Below are 24,425 nucleotides of genomic sequence, written 5' to 3' on the forward strand. Positions count from 1 at the left end.
ACTCTCTTCTGACGCTCTGCTGAAGTGGATTAGCACCAGGTTTACATCTTGACAGGCCAACAGCTAGCCTCCCACAAACCCGGAGGACTAAAAAGCCAATTTAGGTGCTCGGGACCCGGCTCCCTCCCCGCCTCTCAGCGTTGGGCTCCGCCCCCCGCAGTACGGCCTGCATCTCCCGTGAGCCTCCTCGACTGTCAATCCTCAGAAGGGAAACCCCTTCCTGCCAGAGAAGCCGCAGACCTCGAATCGCCTGGAGTAGCGTCCGTTACGTCCAGGCCTAGAGGCGGGACTTCCGCTCCCTCGGGCGCTGTCAGTCAGGAGGCGGAAGTTGGTGCCGGCGGGAAGGTTGTAGTGCGGAGCATCGTTGTGCTCTTGCTGGGTTCTGCGTGGGCGCGCCCCTCCTGCACAACCACGACCCGACAGCGAGGTTTCTCGGGGCTCCTCGCATCCGGGTAAGTCCAACGGACTGGTGACGCCGGGAGAAGTGTGTCCCGAGCGCCGGCCACGGGACAGCGGCCTCGTGCGGACTAGCGGGCGAAGGTTTCTCACTTCCCGTTTGGTTTCGCCCACCTCGCCCGCGGGCAAGGGAACCCTGGGACTCCCTGTCCCTTTCTCAAGGTGGCCCCGATTTCCTTCACTGTTAGCCCGGCTTCGCTCACACTGTGCTCCAGCCGTGGGAGACGCGATTCATTCACACCCGGCATCTGCTTCGAGCCCTTGTCTTTTGCTCAACAATTAACTCTCGACTTCCGCAACCCTGTTCGCGCCTTGTTTTTGAGACAGGGTCTGGCCGCCTAGCCCGGGTTGGCCTGGGACTCTCGGTTCTTCTGCCTCGTCCTCCCGAATGCTGGGATTACCGCTATTGTGCCGTCACGTTTTTAAAGAGCGCACTTGTTAAATGGGTTCCCCCGGCCCCTCCCCCACCCCAATGTGATTACTTGAATGACACACAAGGGCCGAGCTCATCTTGTGATTTCGGTACTACCTAATACAAAACTTAATTTCTAAACTTAGAAATCAGCAGGCTTGGGGCTGGGAAGGTGGCCCAGCTGGTAAGATCACTTGCTGCCCAAGCATTAGGATCTGTGTTGGAATCCCCAGCATCCATCTCCGAAGCTAGTGTGGTTGTAGCGCCTGGACCCCAGAGCTGAGGGAAGGCATAGACTGGAGGATCGGTGAGGAGTGCTGGCTGCCAGCCTAGCTCCAGGCTCACTGAGAGACCCTCTTTCAAGGGAACAAGGTGGAGAGTGATAGAGCAAGGCATCCAATTCCTTCTTCTGGCCTGTTCACACATTCACACATGCTCGCTCCTGGGCATACGCCACACACACCACACCACACCACACCACACCACACCACACCACACCAAACCAGGAGTCCAAGTTTGCTTACTAGTTTTGTGACAGTTGACCTCCACGTATATAAAGATGCTCACTAAAAACATTTTTGGAAACATCTTTCTTACACAGTGTATGATGCAGAGTAGGTACTTGTCAGGTTCCTTTTTTCTTTTACCAGCGTGGCAAATGCTGGGATATGTTTTTAAATGAATGGAGAGTGATTTTTATAGAATTTTATTTTTCTTCCTAGCACTGATCATATGGATACTTTCAGAAGGTTGATATATTTGGTAAATACATCTTAATGATGTAAATTGAAGTAATGCTAAATGTTGGTATTAACAGCTTCAAGACTAAAAACGCTTATTTAATAAGGTGCATGAGGAGTTTGCAGAGTTAAATTTCTGATTTAAGTCTGTGCTTTTTATGGGTATCTTTCTGGAGACTAAGAAACCGAGCTCAGCCCAGCTGTTCTTCACAAGTTTGAGACTGTACTTTAAGGCCAGTGCATTTTATGTGTGCACATAAATTTTTTTACAGATGATTGTAAAGTGCTGATCAGTGGCCACTGAATAGAATTGAAACAGAATAGGAAGATGGCAGCAAATCCTTCAGGACAAGGTAATGCATGCTGGGATTCTGTTATTACTAGAAACTTTCCCTCATTCAATTAATGTATTTGAAGTAGAGAAAATTAGTATAGAACAGTTACTGCATCCAGAATTAAAGAATGAATAGCAAAGTGGAAACCCCCAATTTAAAACCAGTTTAATGCCATATTAGTTACACATTTTTAATACTACTAATTGTGTATTTTAACCTGTTAAGATTAGTGATTCACATCATAAACATTTTTTTTTCTTTTTTCCATTTATTTTTGTATGGTGTGCATCAGTATATATGCATGTTTGCATGTATGGGTGCATGTATGTGGGGGTGGGCGTGCATGCATGTGGAGACTGGAGGTTGACATGAGAATCATCCTTCATCACTCTTCACCTAATTCACTGAGGCAGGGTCTCTCAGTCAAATCCAGAGCTTGCTGATGTGCTTTCTCTCGCTAGCCAGCGTGCTCTAGGGATCCTGTCTCCACCTTCCAAGGCTGGAGTTACAGGTGGGCCGTTATACCCACTCAACATTTATGTGGGTTATAGGGATCTGAACCCTGGTCCTCATGGTTTTGGGAACAAGCGCTTAACCACTGAATCATTTCCCCAGCCTGCATCACACACTTTATCTCGGGCACCTGTTTTCTTGCTCTTTTCTTTCTAAAACCGTCCTCAGATAATGACTGTGCCTGCGTCTTCGTTGCTGTAAAACCTTCAGTCATCTCTCCTGTCTTCAATCAAAGCAAGTTAGGCACATGTTGCTATTCAGGAATTTTTATTTGTAAATGTTCTGTTGAAGTCAAAATTTATTCAAGTTTTTAGCTTTTTGAGGGCTATATATTGAACTGTGATCCTCCTGCTTCAGTCTTCCAGTTGAATGTGCCAGATTCAGCTTAAAAATAAAAGTTATTTATTTGTTTGTTGGTTTGTTTATTTTTGAGGCAAGGTCTTGCTATGTAGTCTTGGAGTCTAGAACTTACTATATAGAGCAGGCTGGCCTCCAACATAGAGGTCTGCTTGCTTCCCTCGTGCTGGGATTAAAAGCATGTGCCACCACACTTGGCTCATAAAAATTTAATCTTTAGAAAGTTTATAAGTATTTTTTGAGGGTTTTTTTTTTTTTTTTTAGACAGAGTTTCTGTGTATAATAGCCCTAGCTGTCCTGGAACTGCTCTGTAGCTCTGTAGACCAAGCTAGCCTTGAACTCACAGGGATCACCTGTCTATGACTCCTGAGTACTGGGATTATTTTTAGGTATTTTTATGCATAAAACTTGAAATGGGCCTCTTTCCATATCAGGTCTGAACTGTTTGACTTTTAGGTGTGTTTGACCCATCATCACAGGTAAACATATTTATCTTTAACTTCTTTTCAAAGTTAAGTTAGAAAGGTTCAGATTAAAGTAGTTTGTATGAGATCCTTGGTACTCCCCACCCCTGCCAAAACAGCCAAAATAAGAGCTAAAAGCAGCCCGTTTAGGAAAGGAAAAAAACATAAAAACCACACAATGTAGTCACAATGAAAACATTTTAAATTATCCTGTTCTGATAACAAAATTTGCTGGTAACTTTTCTCTGCAATTGTTGTAGAAACAACTATGGTTGGTATGGTTTTTGGTTGGCCTGTAGCCAGATCTATGAAGCATCCCAAATCTAACGAGTAATTAGTTGAATCAGCCATTTGACTTTGATTACTCCTATAGGAATTCTTTGAGTTACAGAGCTGCTGCTATTGGACACCAGCAGAGGGAGTCTGTATCATGTTCTATAGACTTGGAGATTCTCAGTAAAGAATTTAAAAAACATTATAATTTAATGATGCTTATTTATTTATTTTGAGACAGGCCTCACTATGTAGACCTGGCTGGCCTGGAACTCTATTTTATGTGTTTGAGTGTTCTGCCTGCATGTATGTCTGTGTATCACATGCATGCAGTGTCCTTGGAGGCAAGAAGAGGATGTCAGCTCCCCTGAGACTGAAGTTACAGGTTGTGAACCACCATGTGGGTGCTGGAAATCAAACCCATGTCTTCTAAGAGAGCAACCAGTGCTCTTAATTGCTGATCCATCTCTGCAGTACCTTAGTAAAAATTTTAGTCTTTTATTGTATTATACTATCTATAATAAATTACTTTTGCACTATTTATGTGTATAGAAATTGGATGGAGGCTGATTGTCTCGCTTATTCTAAAATGGTAACTGAAAGAAACATGATTTATAAAAATAAGAAAAAGACTCAATATATGCATTGTAATTCATTAGTGTCTCTTATGCAGGGGTCAAACATTCAGTGTATTCTTGTCCATTGGCTGGCTTGGGTTGAAAGCCCAGGAGATGAGTTAAGCACACTGGGTGGATTTGTGAGGGGATGTAAGAGGCAGTTAAATCATAAAGGATTCAGCCTAATCAATGGCTTAATCTCTTGATGGATTCAGGGTTTAAAAAGCCTGCTAGGAGGTGGTAGAACTGTGAAAGGGCAAGGATGGGATGTCATTCGGGAAGTGGGTTATGGAGGGTGGTTGGAATGTCTTGGCCCTGTTCTATCTGCTCTCTAGCTGCCATCATGAAATTATGTCTCACCTCAAGCTCAAAGCAATGGATTCAGGCATCCATGCACAAAAACTTCTGAAACAATGGGCCAAAAAGACCTGGGTTCAATTCCCAGCACCAGTGTGGCAGCTCATAATCATCTATAATTCCAGTTTCAGGGAACCTGGTGTCCTTGTGTGGCGGGCTTCCTTAGACACTAGGCACACGTGTGGTCCACAGCTATGGGTGCAGACACAACGCCTACACACATACTACCCTGTTGTGCGTGTGTGGGGAAGGGACTGCTTCTCCTTCCACCTTACGTAGTCAGGCTTGTCAGCGAGCGCCTTACATCAGCTGGCCCTTCCTGGTGTTTTAAGATAGCCAAAAAAGCTGGGGGAGGGGCAGCAGGACACACACCTAACGCTCTTGCAGATCTACCGAGCAGTTTTCCATAGCATAGTAGTAACCAGAATTTCTAAATTTGTTAAGCTTTTGGCAATCACTGAAGTCCTACTTTTCTTTATCCAGTGTAATGTGGAACATTTGTTTGGTTCTCAATAATCATTTGATTTATGAGTTGATTAGTTGTAACATCTTGAGAATTTTACATGTTTTTGGAGAAATTTGAATGTAGATGCAGACCACAAACTAGAATTTGGCTAAGGTACCATTCTGTATCTTTTGTTTTTAGGTTGTATACATGCTCGCGTGCGTACGTATGTGTAGGAGTGTGTGACCTGGTGTACATGTGGAGGTCAGAAGACAACTTCACAGAATCTGTTCTCTCCTTCCACCTTTATGTGGGCCCCAGTAGTGAGCCCGGATTGCCAGGCCTGTGTGACAAGCACCTTTCCCTATTGTAGCATCGAGCCTGCCTCCCTATTTCTGTACCTTGAATGGTGTCTTAGTTCTTCCTTATGGATAAATGTGGCAGCCAGATCAGTCCAACTTGATTTCAGAGAGAGCCTGTGTAATACACATGGAAGGAATGGAAACTCTGATTTCATAGTTTCCTAGAGTGGTAACCTGGAGATCAGTGGGCACTGCTGACTTGGAGTCACTCTGGGTGCTCTCTCCTGATCGTAGAGTCCTGTGTAGGAATAGACTGGCATAGCATCTGGGAAGGGTCCTGTTTGACCCCTGCTTGGTTTTTGTTGTTGTTGTTGTTTGTTTGTTTTGGTTTTTTTCGAGACAAGATTTCTCTGCATAGCTTTGACCTCACAGAGATCCGCCTGCCATTAATTTCCACATAGACTGTAACTATGACTAATGACATGAAAAATCACCATTGTAATTCAACTACAGAAACAACCACCACCGCCCAGCTCAGGCTTATATTTTAAGGTGTGCTTGTCTCTCAAGCATCACTATGTGTTTGAAGGATTTGTGAAAATTCTCATATTTATACCTTTTAAAGAGTGTAGATGCAGTCGGGCGGTGGTGGTGCACGCCTTCAATCCCAGCATTCCGGAGGCAGAGGCAGGCAGATCTCTGTGAGTTTGAGGCCAGCCTGGTCTACAGAGCGAGATCTAGGAAAGGCGCAAAGCTACACAGAGAAACCCTGTCTTGAAAAACCAAAACAGAGAAAGGGGGGATACAGAGACACACTTTGGAGTAGGATTTTAAAGCCTAGATCCCTTTTTTATTTCATTTTTGAACTGCTAAAGAAAATACATATTAGGGTTTGAACCGTAGGTCCCAGGTTAAAATTGGGGATGAAATTGGGTCAAAGAAAAATAATATTGTAAAGTAGCAAGGACATCTGTGTAGTTCGGAGAGAGTTTGGGTCCCTCAGGCCCATCAGACTGGCCTGGGAGATCTCTAATGGGAATGTAACTTAGAAAGTTGATGCTAATAACTACCCTGAATAATGTATCACTGCTTACTGAAGGGATTAACAGGAGTCTGTTGATGTTAGCAAGAATGGAGAAAATAATTCTGGATGATAATGAGTCATAGTAACTACTATATGGGAGGCAGTTTGCTAGGTGTTTTCTTATGTTTGTATTTCCTATAACTACTCTTTGATGTTGTTACTGTTATCCCTATTGGTTCTAAGGCATGGTCAGGCAATTTTCTTGATAGTAAATGATAGGTAGTCTACTGGTATGAGAACCCGATTAGATTCCATGTCTCAGTTCCTTATTCATTTAGTTCCCACACTGCTTGCTTGTATTAGAGTTTTCTAGAGGAACAGAACCAAAAGAACACACACACACACACACACACACACAGTTGTAAAGAGGGATTATTGTATCCTTAGACTGTCGTGAATGTATGTAATGGCTGCACAAAAAAAATGTTAAGCCAATAAATAAAAAATATTAAACTGATATTCCCAGAGACTTTCCTTTAATACCAAGTGTACATGTCATAAGTATGGTACTTAGATTTGCTGTATAGTTGTGGAGAGCATGCAGCTTGTAGGATAGCAACTTGAAAGGTTTAACATTAAGGTAACTTTTAAAAGTCTTGTTTTAAAATCAGTATAATAGCTATAATTGAAAAATATATTATTAGGGCTGCAGAGATGATTCAGCAGTTAAGAGCATTTATGCTCTGTAGATGTCATTCTAAACAGTCTTATTAGATAAGAAACACAGAGCCAAATAAAGAGTTAAAAGCCCAGAGATCGAGCAGTAGCCGAGAGCTAAGACCACCTTATCTTACCACTCGATGCTGTCCTTCCCCTGAGAGATAGACCTTCTTCCTATGTCCTTTTTATTGCCTTTCTGTTCTGCCTTCTCATTGGTTTTAAACCCAACCACATGACTTCCTCGTCACTGCCTGTCTATACAGACCTCCAGGTCTCTATGGTTCATACTGAGATTAAAGGTTCGGGTCATCGCTTGGCTGTGTCCTTGAACACACAGAGATTCTGCCTGCCATGTGATCGGATTATGCCACCACTGCCAGGCTTCTGCTAAATGGCCTGCTTTTAGCCCTGATCTCCAGGCAACTTTATTAATATACAAATAAAATCACATTTCAGCACAAATAAAATCACCATAATGCTCCTTAAAGGGCCAGAACTCAGTTCCCAGTACTCACATTGGGTGTGGGAACTGCCTGTAATTTCAAGAGGATCCAGTGCCCTCTTCTGGCCTCCATGTGCACTGGCATGCATGTATACACACACACACACACACACACACACACACACACACAAATAAAGTTTCTTTAAGGCAGCCATTCTTAACCCATGGGTCGCAACTCCTTTGGGAACCTAATGACCCTTTCACAAGGGTTCCATATTAGATATTTACATTGTAAATCATAACTGTAGCAAAATTACAGTTATGAAGTAGTAGTGAAAATAATTTTATGGTTGGGGATTACTACAACATAAGTAATTGTATTAAAGAAGCTCAGTATTAAGAAGATTGAGAGGGGAAAAAGTTTAAGGGAAGTTTTGTTTGTTTGTTTGTTTTTTAAGAGAGAAATAAGTTACCTATAAGTTTGCTATTAATTATACAGAATAGTTTTCGTTCTTTTATTTTAGAAATAAAAAGAATTCCAATTAGTCTGTAAATATGGTAGAACTGGTAAAAGGAAGTGACTATCACCTCTTGGGTTCTAGATGTGCTTTGAGAATTGGTTACTTGAGATTTTTTTTAGTGACAAAGGAAAATATGGGAGTAAAATGTTTCTGAGTGTTAAAATGAGAATATGTAATTGTGAATGAGTGTTTCCTATTGCTGTGTAGAGACACCATGACCATGGCAGTTCTTGTAAAGTAAAACATTTAATTGGGTATCTTACATTTTCAGAGGTGTAGTTCATTATTATGATGAGAAGCATGGTAGCACGCAGGCAGACTTGGTGCTAGATAAGGAGCTGAGAGTTCTACATCTTGCAGGCAACAGGAAGTGAACTGGGACACTGGGCATGGCTTGAGCATGTATGGGACCTCAAAGCCCACCCCCACAGTGACACTTCTTCCAACAAGGCCACACCTACTTTAACAAAGCCACACCTCTTAATAGTGCTACCCCCCATGAGCTTATGGAGGCCAATTACATTCAAACTACTACATTCCACTCCCTGGCCCCCATAAACTTAAAATATAATGCAAAATGTATTTAGTCCAACTTTAAAAAGTCTCCAGAGTCAATCACAGTCTCAACAGTGTTTCAAAGTTCAAAATCTCTTTTGAGATTCATGTAATCTCTTAACTATAATCACCTATAAAATCAAATAAAAAACAGACCACATACTTCTAACATATAATGGCACAGGATATACATTACCATTCCAAAATATAGAAAGGGGAGCATAGTAAGGAAATACTAGATGAAAGCAAGACCAAAAACCAGCTGGGCAAATTCCAACTCTGCATCTCCATGTCTGATATCAAAATGCTCTTCAGATCTCCAACTTCTTTCAGCTTTATTGACTGTAACATACTTCTCTTTCTTGGGCTCATTCCACTCCCTGTTAGCAGCTCTCTACGGATTCCATGGCTCTGGCCTCTCCAACATCTTGGGGTCTCCAAGGCAATCCAGGCTTCACCTTCACAGCTTCACAGAATAGCCTCTCTAGGCTTCCATTTATTCTGGACCCTGGAATCCAGACTCCAGACTCACAGCCTTCCTTAGTTCCTCCTTGACTCCAAAGCCAGAACCACATAGCCAAAGCTGCCAAGTTTTGCTGCTTGCTAGGGCTAGAACATGGTCCCCTTATTCAGCTACATCTTCACCAGCTTTCTGTTTTCCATGGTTTCCTTTATTGCATAAGCTTGGCTGTCCTGAAACTGCTCTGTAGACCAGGCTGGCCTTGAACTCAGAGATCTTTCAATTACATCTTCACTTTCCTTCACTGCCTAAGCTTGGCTGTTCTGGAACTTCCTCTGTAGACCAGGCTAGCCTCAAACTCAGCAGTTCACCAGCCTCTGCCTTCCAAGTGCTGGGATTGAAGGCCTGCATCACCACACCCAACTCTAAGCTTTTAATTCCTTTTCACAAGTTGGAATTTAGCTGGGTGGGATCTTTCCTTGAGGTCACCACTCCCTTTATTCCATTTCTTAATCTGTTTATCTCTTTGAACACAGGACTTTGTTCCATTCTACTTCCTGGTGCTCCTTTTCTCCTCAAATTATATATTTTGTATTTTTCCTTGTTCAGCTTGCTCCCTTTCATTATAAATCTGTATAAGCAAGATGTAGAACTCTCAGCTCCTTCTCTAGCACCATATCTTCCTGCTTCTGGCATATCATGGCATGCTGCCATGCTTCTCCCCATGATGATAATGGAAAATGGATAAGCCTCTGAAACTGTAAGCAATCCAATTAAATGTTTTACTTTACAAGAGCTGCTGTGGTCTTGGTGTATCTTCACAATAAAGAAACCCTAACTAAGACAGAAGTTGGTACCAGAAGTAGGATCTTGAGGTGATGAGTCTGACCATGCTTTTGTTTGAAGGGATGTGTAATCACACGACATAGCTATATGAGGCTGTTTTGAGATTTCCTCTGCCAACAGAATTAATTCACATCTCTTCACTTGAGCCTCCGCATACTTTTCAGACAAGGGCAAAAAGCAACCACATTCTTTACCAAAATATCACAAGAAAGATCTCTAGGCCACATATTGATATTCTCCTCTGAAACCTCTTGAGCCAGCCCTTCCTCCCCGACTCCCCACAGTTCAAATCACACTCAGCACCACTGTCTTCCATGTTCTTGCTAGGATGGCCCATTAAGCAGCACTTAAAGCATTCAGTTGCTTCTCTAATCCACAATCCCAAGGTGTATATCCCTTCAAACAAAAGCATAGTCAGATCTATCACAGCAATACCCCACTTTTGGTACCAACTTCTATCTTAGTTAGGGTTTCTTTACTTTGAAGAGACACCATGACCACAGCAGCTCTTGTAAAACATTTAATTGGATTGCTAACAGTGTCAGAGGTTTGTCCATTTTCCATTATCATCAAGGTGAGAAGCATGACAACATGCAGGCAGACATGGTGCTGGAGAAGGAGCTGAGAGTTCTATATCTTGCAGGCAACAGGAAGCGAACTGGGATACTGAGCATGGCTTGAGCATGTATGAAACCTCAAAACCCACCCCCACTTCCTCCAACAAGGCCATACCTACTCCAACAAAGTTACACCTCCTAATAGTGCCACTCCCTATGACCTTTGGGGGACAATTACATTCAAACTAAGACTTATCATTTGAAAAGTGAAAGTATTTTAGTGTACTGTTTCATTCTAAGAAAATTGTATTTGACAGACATGAGGATACTATAGTTCCTACTGTATGTGAGATAATACAGTAAATAATCCTTGTGCTAAAAGTGAACACAGGCACATAAGTTATAGCATGAGACCATAGGTATTAAAGAAAATCTCACTAGTGAGTATACCCCTTTGTTTAAATAGTTTAACCTTTGAGTTTGTAAGAATTCTACTGGTGAGAGAAAATGAGAAAAATTGTACCTTACCTCATATAACCAGACAGACTAACTAGTTTGCCTCAAGTTTCAAGTTTGAAGTAAGATAAGAAATTATTAGTACTTAAATAGTATTTGCTGGATTTTTTATACTTTCATAGTGTAAATACTTTGCTCAAAACTCATACTCCGTTAGGTCATGTTTTTGTTTTTGTGACAATCTCACCATGTAGACTTAGCTGGCCTGAGACTCACTATGTACATGTAAACCAGGCTTGCCTCAGAACTCAGTTCTACCTGCCTCCCCGAGTTCTGGAATTAAAGGTGTTGCCACCACACCCAGTTTAGATCTAAAACTTTAAAAAGGAAGGATGCATTTCAAAATGGCAAGGCCAGCTCAGAAGATGCGGACCTACACAGCCTTTTCTCTGAGCTCTGCCTTTCCAGTCCTGGGGCTACAATGTATCTATCACTGCGCCCCTGCGCTTCAGGTTTCAACTGTAGTAGTCTTTAAGTTTTCGTTGAATTTGAACGTCATGTGTAAAGTTGAGAGGTTTTTAATTTGTAAGCATTCTGGAATATTATGTATGATTATGAAGCAATTATATCCAATTATAAATTAAGTTGCTTAGTAATGCTTTCCAAGGCAAAGCGGAAAATCTTTCACAAGTTTTCTAAGAAGCATGTCCATGCTGTCTGTGAGCTCATTTTAAAATGTTGGTTGTCATATAGTGTAGCCCTCCACGATAAAGTACCTGGGAATTTCAGAAGCCCAGTGGTTGCCCTGCAGTCACTGACCCATCACTCCAGCTGTAACTCGGGCTACCACCTCTCCCTGTCTCTCTCCCTCTCCCTGTCTCTGTTTGTTTTTAGCTTATGCTAGCTTAGAATTCATTCATTACCAGTAGCCCAGATTGGCTGGAATTCCTAGCAGTCTTCCTGTTTGAGAGCTCTGGGGCTAAGATTACTGGTATGAGCTTCACACCTGGTTAGCTCTTCTCTTTCTAATATTCAAATTGACAGTCTGGTTAGCCTCAACTGGCTTCTTTGTCCAAGGGCAACCTTGGACTTTTTTTTTTTTTTTTAATGGACTTCTTGCCTTCTTACAGTAAGATATCCCAGATCTGCAGTGCCCTTTATTTTTTTTGTAACAGGGTCTGATGTAGCCCAGGCTAGTCTTAAAACCTTGCTGTACAGCTGAAGGTAGTCTTGAATGGCTGCTTTTACCTCCCAAGGGCGAGTACCCCCCAAGAGTGGGTCATCATGTCCAGCTTCGTGGTGCGTCTTTACTGTGGGAGAGAGGCTTTATACATTAGACCACATAACCAGTGACATCATTAGCTTGCCTTGCTCTCGGAGATCAGGGCAGGTTCCTGCTACATACAAAACTAGCCTGTTCTGTTTCCGCTGTACTTCGGATAAGTTCACCTTCCCTGGACATTTCATGCTTGGCCTGTCTGACCCACTGTCACTACCTGGGAAAGAAGAAGGGGCATTTCAGTAACCTGACAGTTGATGTTGATGGCCCGTTTTCCTCCAGGAGCATGTCAGCAGGAAATGGGCTCTAGATCTAGTATGAAAAGTTGCCTGGAAAGTTCATAAAACCATCTTTTTAGAAATGCCAGAATGTACTGTCACTGGTAGTTATTAAAAAAGGAGTCTGCTGTTACTAGAATTTGTGGTATAACAGGTTCAGAGATGGAAAATGGGAGAGGATAAATTACTAAAATAGATATGGCATTTCCCAAACTCCTTCCTATAGACAGGCTACTGGTGCCTGGTTAAATTGAGAACTGCAAGTTTCAGCTATTCTGGTTAGGCCCATATCTATGAATACCTTATACATGCTGTGCCATCTCAACCAGTCTCCCTCTCGGGGACATTTCCACCTACCAGGTCTTCTCTGTAAGTCATTGTACAATTCCCACAGTCCCACAGATGGGTATTTAGGCGTGCTTAGGTCTACCCTTACTGAAAGTGCCCACATCCCAAAGTTACCCTTCTAGTCTCCAGAGTTGTAATTGTCTCCTGCTCCTCCTATTCAATATCCTTCTGTGTTTCCCAGTCCTTTTACACTCCCCGACCCCGTCTCTCGGTCTGTCTCCCCTCACTAGCTAGGGATCAGAAATGCAGACTCCTATGGTCATACAAACAAGTCTGCTCAGGATTATAAAGAGCTTGAGAGTGGCCAGCTAGAGGGAGAATACTCTTTTTGGTTCTGGCTTGTTGCTGCTGTGTGGGAATCTGAATTAGATAGATTTGCAGAGGCTAGAGATCTGAGAATGTGGAGTCCTTCAGTGTTCACATGTTGGCATTTTAATTTGGATTTGTTTGTTTGTTGATTGTTTTTTGAGACAGGGTTTTAACTGTGTAGCCCTGGCTGTCCTGGAACTCACTTTGTAGACCAGCCTGGCCTCGAACTCAGAGAGTCACCTACTCCTGTCTCCCAAGTCCTAGGTTTAAAGGTGTTTGCCACCACCATCTGACTTTAATTTGGATTTTTAAAGCTTAGCCGCACACTGCCTGCTGCAATGTGCTGAAATCTTATCTAAGTTTAAGGCTTAGAATTAAGTCAAATATTAAATAAGTATTTGATAAAAGGAGGTGTCTATATATCCTATGAGTTGTGCTATTTCTTAGACTTGCTTTCTGGTCTGGTCATTTGGAATTCTTTGGTTTTTCCTTCAAAAATGTTTCATTTTTTTAATGAATTTGATCTGAGTATGCACAGTATTTGTTTTGGTGGGGGGTTTTGTGATTTATTTATTTATTTTATGTATATGAATGCTCTATCTGCATATACGCCTTTATGCCAGAAGAGGGCATCAGATCCCACTGTAGATGGTTGTGAGCCACTTGTGGTTGCTGGGAATTGAACTCAGGATCTCTGGAAGAGTAGTCAGTGCTCTTAACTGCTAAGCCATCTCTCCAGCCCGCATAATGCTTGTTTCTTCATGTAAGAATCTGCACACCTGTAGATTTGACTGTGCAATATTTTGGGCCCCCAAATTTAGTCCAAAACAAATGCTGTAACTCATACCTTGGTGAGTAGAATTATTTAGACCAGAGTCTTGGTGCTTGAATTGTGGTTAGTGGAAGAGTGCTTGCATGGGATGTACAAGGGATGGGTCCTGCTACTGCAAAAATTAATAAATACATCTTAAAAGTCCTTGCTTTTATTTTGTATCCATCTATTATGCTCATTGGGTTTTTTTGTTTTTGATTTTTTTTTTTTTAAATATTATTTGTATGGGTGTTTTGTTTACATGTATGTCTGGGTGCCATGTTTGTGCCTGGTGCCTACAGAGTTCCAAAGATGGTATCAGATCCCCTGGAACTGGAGTTACAGTTGTGAGCTGCCTGTGGGTGCTAGGAATTGAACCCAGGTCCTCTGGAAGAGCAACCAGTACTCTTAACTATTGAGCCATCACAGCACACACATGCAACACACTTTTTTTAGGGTCGAACTAGGTAGCCCTAGTTGACCTAGAACTCAACAAAAATCCACCTGCCTCTGTTTCCTGAGAGTGTTGGAATTAAAGGTGTATGCTACCATTGCTGAGCCTGTTTTTTGTTTGTTTGTTTTAAGTCAGGGTGTTTTAAGTTTGTTTTAAGTCATACAGCCCAGGCTGCCCTTGAATGTGTTGCATAGCCAGAGATGACCTTGAACTCTTGCTCTCTCTGCCTCTACCTCCCCGGTGTAGGTATGCACCACCACATCTAATTTATGCTGTATTGGAGGTCAGTCGAATCCAAGGGTTTTGCACAGTCAGCAAACACTCTACCAACTGAGCTAAACTCCCCCCCCACTGGATTTTTTGTTTTGTTTTAAAGAGGTAAGGGCTCATGTAGGCCAGGCAGGCCTTGAACTCCACCTCTCAAGTGCTGGGATTATATGTTTGCCACCACATCTGGTAATGTATTCTGCTCTTTGCCAGTAGGGAGAAAGAACTTACTAGTGAGTTCATGACCATGCTAGAGAATAGAAATTTTGCTTTCTGGCTTCTACATGGCCTTGGTCTAAAATGCTTCTTATTCCCCCTCCCTTCTTTTTCTTTAGGTTTTCAAAATAAAAACAGAGTTGCGATTTTGGCTGAACTGGACAAAGAGAAAAGAAAATTACTTATGCAGAACCAATCTTCAGCAAGTCACCCTGGAGCTAGGTATTGACTGTTCTTTGGAGGTGCTATTATTAATCATACTTTTAAAGAGAAAAGCACTGACTAGCACTCTTTGGAGGTCTCATTACTGTTAGAATTAGGTCTACACTTTAAGCTTCTCCTTACCAAAACCCCAGTGTCTGCCCCTTCCTATTACGTCATGTGCATCATCACATTTCATCATAGCTGCTGTTGTCTGTGATTTGTTTTGCGTCTCTGTATATCCCTCGTGCTTGGCACAGAGCCAGCTGTCTGGTAGCTGCTTTAGAATCTCGTGAGTAAGCCACTGTCAGCTTGGCTTTTTTTTTTTTTTTAATTCACAGTTGTTCAACCTGTGTAGAATATGGTCATCATAAGTTTAATTATGATACAGACAATGAAGTATGGTTTTACTGTTGATAAACATCATGCTATTTGTTAACAGTTTTTAAAAATGTTAATGTCCAGTATGTACACCTTTAATCCCAGCACTTGGGAGGCAGAGGCAGGTGATTCTCTGGGAGTTTAAAGCCAGCCTGGTCTACATAGTGAGATCCAGGATAGCCAGAGAGAGCTACAAAGTGAAACCTTGTCTCAAACCCCTCCTTCCCCATCCCCACCCCCCATGAAAAAGAAGCAGCAGCAGCAACCTGAGTTCTATTCCTAGGACTTACATGGTATAGAAAACTGATCTCCATATGTCTGACACAAAACCAACAAATTAAAAACAGTTTTTAAAGGAATACTTAATGAACACTATGTGATTCAACGTAAATCCAGAAAGCTTCAGGATTAACTCTGGTTTAGTGTGCTTGAGGCTTTGGTATGATTTCTAGTGCTACACATAGAAAACAGAAACACCACACGATCTCTTCAGATTTCTAATACAGCATGGTGGTTAGTAAATAATGATGTACACCTGAAAATTACTGAGAGATCTTGTATAGTATCATAGTATTGGCATATGACCTGATGGATAGGTTATCTGGCTTGACTTAATTTTTAATGTATACAGATATCAAAACACTATAACCGTAAATATGTACAATTCTTATGTGTCTGCTATACCCCTCAATTTTAAAATGTAATTTACTATAATAAAAATAGGCCAATCTAATAAATACCCTTGTATAGTTTTGTTTTGTTTTGTTTTTGTTTTTTTAAGATCAGGATATCTCTGTGTTCAGTAACCAAGTAACCAAGATTTCCATTTTAGCATCTCCCTCTCCAGACCCTCTCTTAATAAGGACTTTCGGGATCATGCTGAGCAGCAGCACATTGCAGCCCAGCAGAAGGCAGCCCTGCAGGTGAGTAAAATGAATCTACAGCCTGCTCTCAGTGGAGAGTTCCAGGTACTAGAAGGCAACACAGTGCTTACTTTGTATCTCAATGGAGCAATGTCTATAAACATATTCCAAACATAATCGGGGTGGTTTGCCGATGTTTGCTTCATGCCCAGAGGGATTGAAAGACCAGTACAGTAGTAATCAAAGTATTTTTTATGTGTTAATGCAGTCATGATTAATTCTCTGCTGTGCTTTGCCAAGGGATTGCTTGTTCACAAAAATATTTAGACAGAATGATACAGAAAATTGAACTGGCTAGTTTAATAGGAGCATATGTATCTTCAAATTTGTCACACCGTTACTTTGTCTGATTGTCTTCCTGGTTTACCATTTGGATATCTTTTTAATAGTCTACACTGCTTGCATGGACAATATTTAAAGATTCTTACTGTTAGGCTTATAAATGTGATATTCCAGCTTGGAAACATTATTCTAAAAAGTTATAGTTTTAGTATTACATTCCTCTTGGATAATTTACAATTCCCAGAGACCTTAGGTGAAACATCCTTTTTGGGGGTGGGAGGCAGGGAGGTTATTCATATATAAAACCCCTGTAATATTATCACTTCAAGGGTGAAATGGGAGGATCTTGAGTTCCAGGCCAGCCTGGGTTACATAGAAAAACCCTATCTCATAAAACTTAAAAAAATTTGAAAGGTATAGTGTAATTGCCTTTGCTTTTAAGAAGAATCCCAGATTGTGGAGCTTTAATCCAGCATTGGACAAGAGCGATCTCTGAGTTCAGCCAGCTGGATTACAATGAGTCCAAAAGCAAAGTACACAAAAAAAAAAAAAAAAAAAAAAAAAAAAAAAAAAAAAAAAAAAAAGAAGAATCCCAGAATTAGAATGACATTATAAAGATCATCTCACGTTAAATGGCCAAAAGCAGTCCTCTTTCTTCCTTCCTTCCTTCCTTCCTTTCCTTCCTTCTCTTCCTTCTCTTCCTTCCTTCCTTCTCTTCCTTCTCTCCTCCCTCTCCCTCTCCCTCCCCCCCCCCCCCCCCCCCCCCCCCCCCCCCCCCCCCCCCCCCCTCCCTCTCCTCTCTCTCTCTCTCTCTCTTCCTCTTCCTCTTTCTTAAGAGAGAAGTTACTGACAGTTTTAAATGAGTTGCATTCCAAAGTCCTCTCTGTTGGATTTTAGTCATCAGTGGTCACGGTTCACCATCCCTTCAGATGCTGCCCTTCCCCAGGCTTTGGGCTCGTGACCTTTGCTGCTGCTTTTCTTCATTCCAAAGAACAAAGCAGTCGTGTCTGCTGATGGAAGAGAGTCAGTCCCACAGAGATAGATACAGAGGCTGCTGGATGAGTGCCTGATGCAGCGTGTTAATCTGAACGACGGTGTTATTGTCCGTCTGTGTAAACAAAGTTAGCAGGGTTAGACCTGCTGCATAAATACACTAGATCTTAGGCATCAGAAAGGGTACGGACTTCTGATGCCTTAGTGGAAACAAACGTGTCTCTTACTAGCTTTTGTGTTGTTTGACTCTTTCTCAGCATGCTCACGCACATTCATCCGGATACTTCATAACTCAAGACTCAGCGTTCGGGAATCTCATTCTCCCTGTTTTACCTCGCCTTGACCCAGAATGAAGACGGTGTCTGGATAAAGGGACCTCGTACTATCCAGTGGCAGAGCTCACACTCAGCTCTGTACAAACTGACTTTCGGAACTTTGGAGAACTTAGTTTTTGTTTCTTTAAGAAAGGAATAGTGAGTGAGTGAGAAGAAGGGAGCTGGATGCTGCGGACTTTGGAAGCTCTATTGCTGGCAGAGTTGGTTGTGCTGGCCATGACTACGTTTTTTGTATTACCATTTAACTCTTCACTCTCAGACTCAGAATCGCTTAGTTTCATAAAATCTGCATCACGTTCTTCAAGTCGGACTGAATGTCTCCTACATGAAGCCCTGGGGTTGACCCCAGCACTACACAGACAAGCTCTGATGTGCATGCCCGTAATCTCAGGGGCATAGAGAAACACAGGCTGGAGGATGAGAACTTCAAAAGCCGTCCTTGCCTAGGTAGTAGTGATTTTGAGACCAGTCTGAGGATATAAGACTGTGCCTCAAAACACACACACGCACACGCGCACACACACGCACACACACACACACGCACGCACGCACCGAAAGAACCATGTATAGCCCTAACTTTAGAGAAATGAGGATGCTTTTTAAAAATGCAAATAAGCCAGGCGGTGGTGGCGCACGCCTTTAATCCCAGCACTCAGGAGGCAAAGTCAGGCGGATCTCTGTGAGTTCAAGGTCAGCCTGGTCTACAGAGTGAGATCCAGGACGGGCACCAAAACTACACAGAGAAATCCTGTCTCCAACCACCCACACACACCAAAAACAACGCAAACAACAGGCTTACATTACAAACATTAGTGGTTTCTGTGCTCAGAAGCAATCCAGAAATATTCTGAGTTGATAACTAGTTCTCCTACTCTGAATTTTAAAAGAAAATTACAAATAAGACTAAATTACCAACCAATCTTAAATCATTTTCAAATAAATGCTATTATAAATGATGTGACTAAATACTGTTATGAAAAACAGCTAAGTAATATGGTGGCTTTAAATATATTTGTCTTCTCACTTCATTTTGCTACAGAAGTGGTGTGTCTGAGTGGTCTTATATTTTTATCTAATTGAAAATTTAAAATTAGGCAAATTAGGCCTTTTAAAGTCTTTTAAATAAAAAAGACTTAAGTTAAGCAAGTTACTCAATAGGGCCCAACTTTAACAAGAAACTAAGGTGCTTACTTAGATATGTAGTTACCACTGTCTGCCCTTTCTCCTACAGAACTAGAGTGTGAGTAAAATAAAATGTGAGCCGGGCAGTGGGGGTGCACGCCTGTAATCCCAGTGCTCGGGAGGCAGAGACAGGCGGATCTCTGTGAGTTCGAGGCCAGCCTGGGCTACAGAGCGAGATCCAGGACAGACTCCAAAGCCACACAGAGAAACCCTGTCTCAAAAAAACAAAATAAATAAATAAATAAATAAATCAAGTGTGGAAGCATGGGTTAGACAGTTCTGGAACACGTCTTGCACACAAATGTCATGGTCACAGTGATCTTTGTGAGGATCCTGAGGACTGAACCTAGGGATTTGTAGAAGCCGTGCAGTGTTGTTCCCTGAGCCAACGTCCCAGTCCCTCTGCGACCCGTGTAACAGACTGTCCTGCATCCCATCCTCCGCTGTGGGGAGTTCAAACCTCACGTTTTCAGTCGGGTCAGCCTTCAGCCACGGTTAGGCTCCTGATCGTTCCCTGTAGGTGTTTTCACCAAGCACAGCACCCTTGCTCAAAGGGAGCAGTAGCGAGCAGTCCTAGAAGACGCTGTGCCTCTTAAGAACGGGAACTGACTTGTACATCTGAGTGAGGTGGGACTCTTCTAGTTATAAAAGTGTCCCCACTGCAGGGCGTCCTCATATCTGCCGTGTCTGTTCCTCTCCTGCCAAAAGACCGCCCAGCGTCTGTCTCCTTGGGCTCCTAGGAGCTGTGTCTGTTCTGTGTGATTCCTGACATACTGACACGGTTCTAAATCTGTCTACTGATACTAGGGAGATCAGTGTGTGTATAGTTTCCACTATTGAAGCCTTGGCCTACTGTGTGACTTTGTAATTTAGGTGCCTGTGTTCCTTTCCTGTTTCTGACATAAAGTACCCTGATGAAAAAACCCTAAGGGAGAAAGGGCTGGTGTTGGCTCACAGTTCAAGACACCGTCCATCGGTGGAGAAGTCAACGCAGCAGGAGCTTGAAGCAACTGGTCGACCTCATCTACAGTCCAGTGGAGGACCAAGAGCAGGTGCTACCGTTCTCTCCTGCACAGCCGGGCAGTGGTGCTGCTCCCAACAGTGGTGTATCTTCTACCTCAGTTAACACTATCAGAGGATTCTGAAAGGCATGCCCAGAGGCCCGTCTCCCAGGTGATCCTGGGTTGTGTCACACTGATGATGCCATCCCACCAACTAGGACTTTTCACTGGTCCTCTGCCTTGTGTAACAGATACACAGAGATGAGTATGTGGCATGTGCTGTGCGTGAGAGACAAAAAGATCACTGAGACCTGTGTATGGGGAGGTGACATTGAGGAGGCCTACTCTGGCATACAAATAGTCATAAAGCAAGCGGTTATGGCACAAGAGAGGCATCTTGGTGTACACTGCAGTCCAGAGAGGGTTAGAAGTATGTAGGTGATGTAACTCGCAAGAGTGAAGGGTGCCCCTGACAAAGGTCAGAACTGCAGTCCAGTCCAGTGTAGTGGCTCATGACTAATCCTAGCACTCAGGTAAGGCCAGCCTGGGCTACAGAGTGTGCCCTACTCCTTAGCCGTACCAATAGCCCCCAAAACAGTATGATGAAAGAGAATGAGTTGGGTCAGGGATGAGTCAGCCTGCAGTGTTGAAGATAGGATTGGACTCAGCTGAAGCCCTTAAGTGAAATGTCTGCCAGTGCTCTTTCTCTGAGCTCACGGGTGAATTTAGGTAAATCTCTGAACCCTTTTGCACGCCATGCCATCTATAAAGTGGGAACAGCACACACTGACTATTGTCTTACTTGTTTAGGCCGGTATTTTTTAAAGTACAAGTCTCAGCTCATTTCTCAGTTAAGGCAGCTTAATGGTTTAATGCATTGTATCCGCATTAAATAAAAAAGAAAAAGGAAACTACTGCATGTGTTAATTGGTGCTTTAGTTTCATGAATGTTCTGTGACTGTGTATGTGTATGTAGTTTGCATTCTATTTATAAGTCTTCAAGGGTAAAGATTGTGGGTTTTCTCTCTCCTCTTTATCTAGAAAAATACCTGCTATGTTGGGGTATTTTTATCTACTTATTGAAAGAGTGAATGCAAGAATACGTACACACCCCCAACCTTGGTTGCAGAGTAAAATAAAAATTTCTCCACCTTGTTTTTGAAATAGGGTCTGCCGCTGACGCTGGAGCTCACTGATTTTGTTAGACTGACCAGCAAGCCCCAGGGATCCTCCTTTTAAGTTCTGGGGTTACAGTGCCTGCCAGGTTTTTATGTGGGTGCTGGGGGTTGAATTTAGGTCCACATGCTTGTAGTTTACAATTTGAGCCATCTCCCTAATTCCTAAAAAGATGTTTTTGTATGTGTGTGTTTTGTTTTTCTGAGACATGGAAAATAAAATTTGAATACTTGAGATGACAAATACTTGAGATGACAGTACTTTTTATGTGAAAGAATAAAACCAAAAGGCCTCAGTGATTTTAAAGGCAGTTTGGTTGTTTGTTTTGTTGTTTTTTCTCCCACCCCTGAATCTGTGAGCTGTTTTATTAAATCATCTCAATTCTTTGCTTTGCTTTGGCAAGAGAAAGTTCTATGAGTTCAAAGCCCACTTAGGCAAGGGCTTTGACAAGATTCTGAGAACAGAAGATGAACAGAATGGGAATTGATGGTTTGATTCGGTCCCAGCCAAGAGTCCCCACCGAGTCCCATCAGTGAGCACAAGTCCTACTGTAACAATGTTGAAGTCAACCAGTAGTTAGAAGTGCCTTCGCTCTTCATGTCTGTGCATAGAGCAAATCAAGGATGAACATGGACCACGAGGAGGGGGAGAACACAGTCACTGTGCTAATGAGTCTAACCAGGTCGAGTACACACAGACAGGTACCCTAATACCAGTGACTCTAGTGAGGAGACAACTGAGGACATGAGCGTCGGGGGACACATGAAGGCTATATCAGAATAGCATTTGAAACTTCATTTACAAGATGAAATATTTTGAGACAAAACAACATTCAGGGTAAAGGCAATGTCTGCATGGAGGCAGGAGGATGTCAGCTGTGTAGGGGTCATGGAACAACCAAAGTGCAAAATTTAGCTGGAGCACAGGTTTGTATATTTTAAAAATGACTAAATGGACAGTTCATGGGTCCATTGAACTTAGGTCATAAGGTCCTAAGTTCAATTCCCAGCACTGATATTTACAAAATGAGCCTCAGTCTAGGGTGGATTCATATTTCAGAGTCTTGAATTCTGGGGTGAGCTACTTTGCTTGGTGCAAAGCTGGAAGCCACTGAACATTTAGGGACATAGTCAGGTATAGAGATGAATAAACTTAGCCCACATCAGCTCTTAGAAAAGGTGAACTTGGGAGACACCAAAAGAACATGACTAATTCAGCTCACCTCTACTTCATTGATATCTGCTGTCTTTTCCATCTTGTTTTGACCCTTGTTTGACCCAGACTGTTCTTACCTTGCCCTTTTATAACTATATTATCTTGTGGTTTCTTCTTTAGATAGGTTTCCAAAAGCTTTTTAAGGGAAAAGCCAGGTACTGTCGGAGGGTATTTAATCTTCACACAGCTCATGAGATAGTGAGTTAGGTGGATATTCTTAGAATTTACCCAGCATCATGTTCTTCCTAACAGTCCTATTTTTATAGGCCATGTTTCCTTTTATGGAATTTGACTCAGCTACATCCACAGAAGTGGACCTTACATGCTACACAAACCATAATTCCTCATTGCCAGAGTAATAGTAGGTCCTGCCTGAGCCAGCATGCACATTTCTAGAACAGACTGGTTCAGGTGAGACTTGGGAGAGTTTGCTGGGGGGTTAGAAAAGTTCCAAGGGGTGCTGCTCTTCACATGATGGAAGGAAGCAGTACTGCTGGAGTCAGGCGGCCACCGTGGGTGTGGAACCAAATTAGGAGTGGAGACACCACCCTAAAGGCAGAGCAGAGGTGGCCCTCATTGGTGATGTGCCTGGGCCTGTGACTGACATGACTCAGATAACCTCAAGGTGCTGGTGGTCCTGAAATGTCTGATCTGGGATGTGACGAATTCTCATTACGTTGGATTTAGGTAGGATTCTGGGATTTTTTGTCACTTGTCTTATAAAGATCTTAATTCAAGGAATCTTAATTTGCTCCCATCTTAGCCACAGAGTAGGCAGTGGGAATACAGAACTCCAGTTTGTTTGTTCGTTTTTTGACCACACAATGCTGCTTCAGCGTGCGTTAGTGTGCCGTCCTTCCTAGCCACAGAACTTGTTTGCCTGTTCCTGTCTCCCTGCAGCTCAGCCTCCCCGGTACCTGCTCACCTTCCGTGACACATCCTTATAATTTCCCCATTGTGATGTGTGGAACTTTTGGTCCCATCACAAAAATAAACGTGTGCAAGTGTTTTGAACTTCTCAAGAGAACACAGCTCATAAGCCTATAGCCTGGATGTGAATTCAGTTAGTCTCTGACTCGCTATGGCCACCACGGGGATGCAGCATGCCCGGGACACTTGGTTTGACCCCTATGACTGTATTTTTTTTTTTAAGGCCACATCTATGCCAATGTCATTGTCAAGTGCTGTGCTCTCCGTCCCTTAAGGACCTCTACTGCGTCTTCCTAGGCCTGTGCACTACTGGGCAACGCTGAAGCCATCAACAGTCCAGGGCTACTTTAACAGGACCCAGACGGATACCCTCGTCTCCAGATGCCTGCCATCTTTTGCTCCAAAGGCTGCCCTCTCCCACTCTGGAGAAGAAAGAAACTGGAAACATGTCCTCATGCCCCTCACCTGCATCCCGCTCTGGGGCCACAAACCCTGAGATTGTAGTTACCACCTTTCCCCCTTCCTACCTTTGCCCCTACAGAACCATGCTTCTAGCTCATGTGTGTGTGTGTGTGTGTGTGTGTGTGTGTGTGTGTGTGTGTGTGTGTGTGCATTGTTAAAGACCTTCTGACAGAACCCGTCCTTTTCAAGCCTGGATTAACCCTCCCCAGGAGACTGCTCTGTCTCTACCGCAGCTTCCCACTAAGAATGTCTAACCACTTGTCCTGGGTAGCCACGTACTCTGGTTTTCTTAATTATTTTGACTTTCTCCTTCCTTTTTATTGCAATGGTAGATGGTTTGCACTCTCTTAAGGCTGCTTGTCTACCTTTGCCTTCTCTTGGCTTACATCTCATCTCACCCCTCTGCTTCCCACCTAACACATTCCAAGAGTGGTCTGTGCTGGCTGCCACTGCTCCTCTTCTAGTCTGGAACCCACCCAGCTCAAACTGACACGAATTCACTGGAACTTGTAAAAGCTCCATTCCCCAAG

General features: G+C 42.8%; 1 protein-coding gene across 2 annotated transcripts; it reads left to right on the forward strand.

Annotated features, from left to right (window-relative positions):
- LOC114682523 (INTS3 and NABP interacting protein) lies at positions 1-18,441 on the forward strand. Of its 2 annotated transcripts, XM_028856433.2 has the most exons (5): positions 1-452; positions 1,881-1,961; positions 14,934-15,036; positions 16,229-16,319; positions 17,852-18,441. In XM_028856433.2, exons 2-5 carry the CDS (start codon positions 1,937-1,939, stop codon positions 17,945-17,947), a joined length of 315 nt encoding a protein of 104 aa, XP_028712266.1. In that variant the 5' UTR covers positions 1-452; positions 1,881-1,936; the 3' UTR covers positions 17,948-18,441. The 2 variants fall into 2 exon arrangements, with proteins under 2 accessions (XP_028712266.1, XP_037058512.1); XM_037202617.1 differs by lacking the exon at positions 1,881-1,961.
- Positions 18,442-24,425: the final 5,984 nt, after the last annotated feature.

This window comes from Peromyscus leucopus, chromosome 2 (genome assembly GCF_004664715.2).
Source record: "Peromyscus leucopus breed LL Stock chromosome 2, UCI_PerLeu_2.1, whole genome shotgun sequence".
In the NCBI taxonomy this organism is placed as follows: Eukaryota; Metazoa; Chordata; class Mammalia; order Rodentia; family Cricetidae; genus Peromyscus; species Peromyscus leucopus.

What these genes read in the sequence shown, in the direction of transcription:
- LOC114682523 (XM_028856433.2), top strand. Translation starts at nt 1,937, where the DNA reads ATGGCAGCAAATCCTTCAGGACAAG. An exon ending in GCAAGTCACCCTGGAGCTAG is followed by an intron (nt 15,037 to 16,228) that starts GTATTGACTGTT and finishes TTTCCATTTTAG; the next exon opens with CATCTCCCTCTCCAGACCCT. An exon ending in AGCAGAAGGCAGCCCTGCAG is followed by an intron (nt 16,320 to 17,851) that starts GTGAGTAAAATG and finishes ACTCTTTCTCAG; the next exon opens with CATGCTCACGCACATTCATC.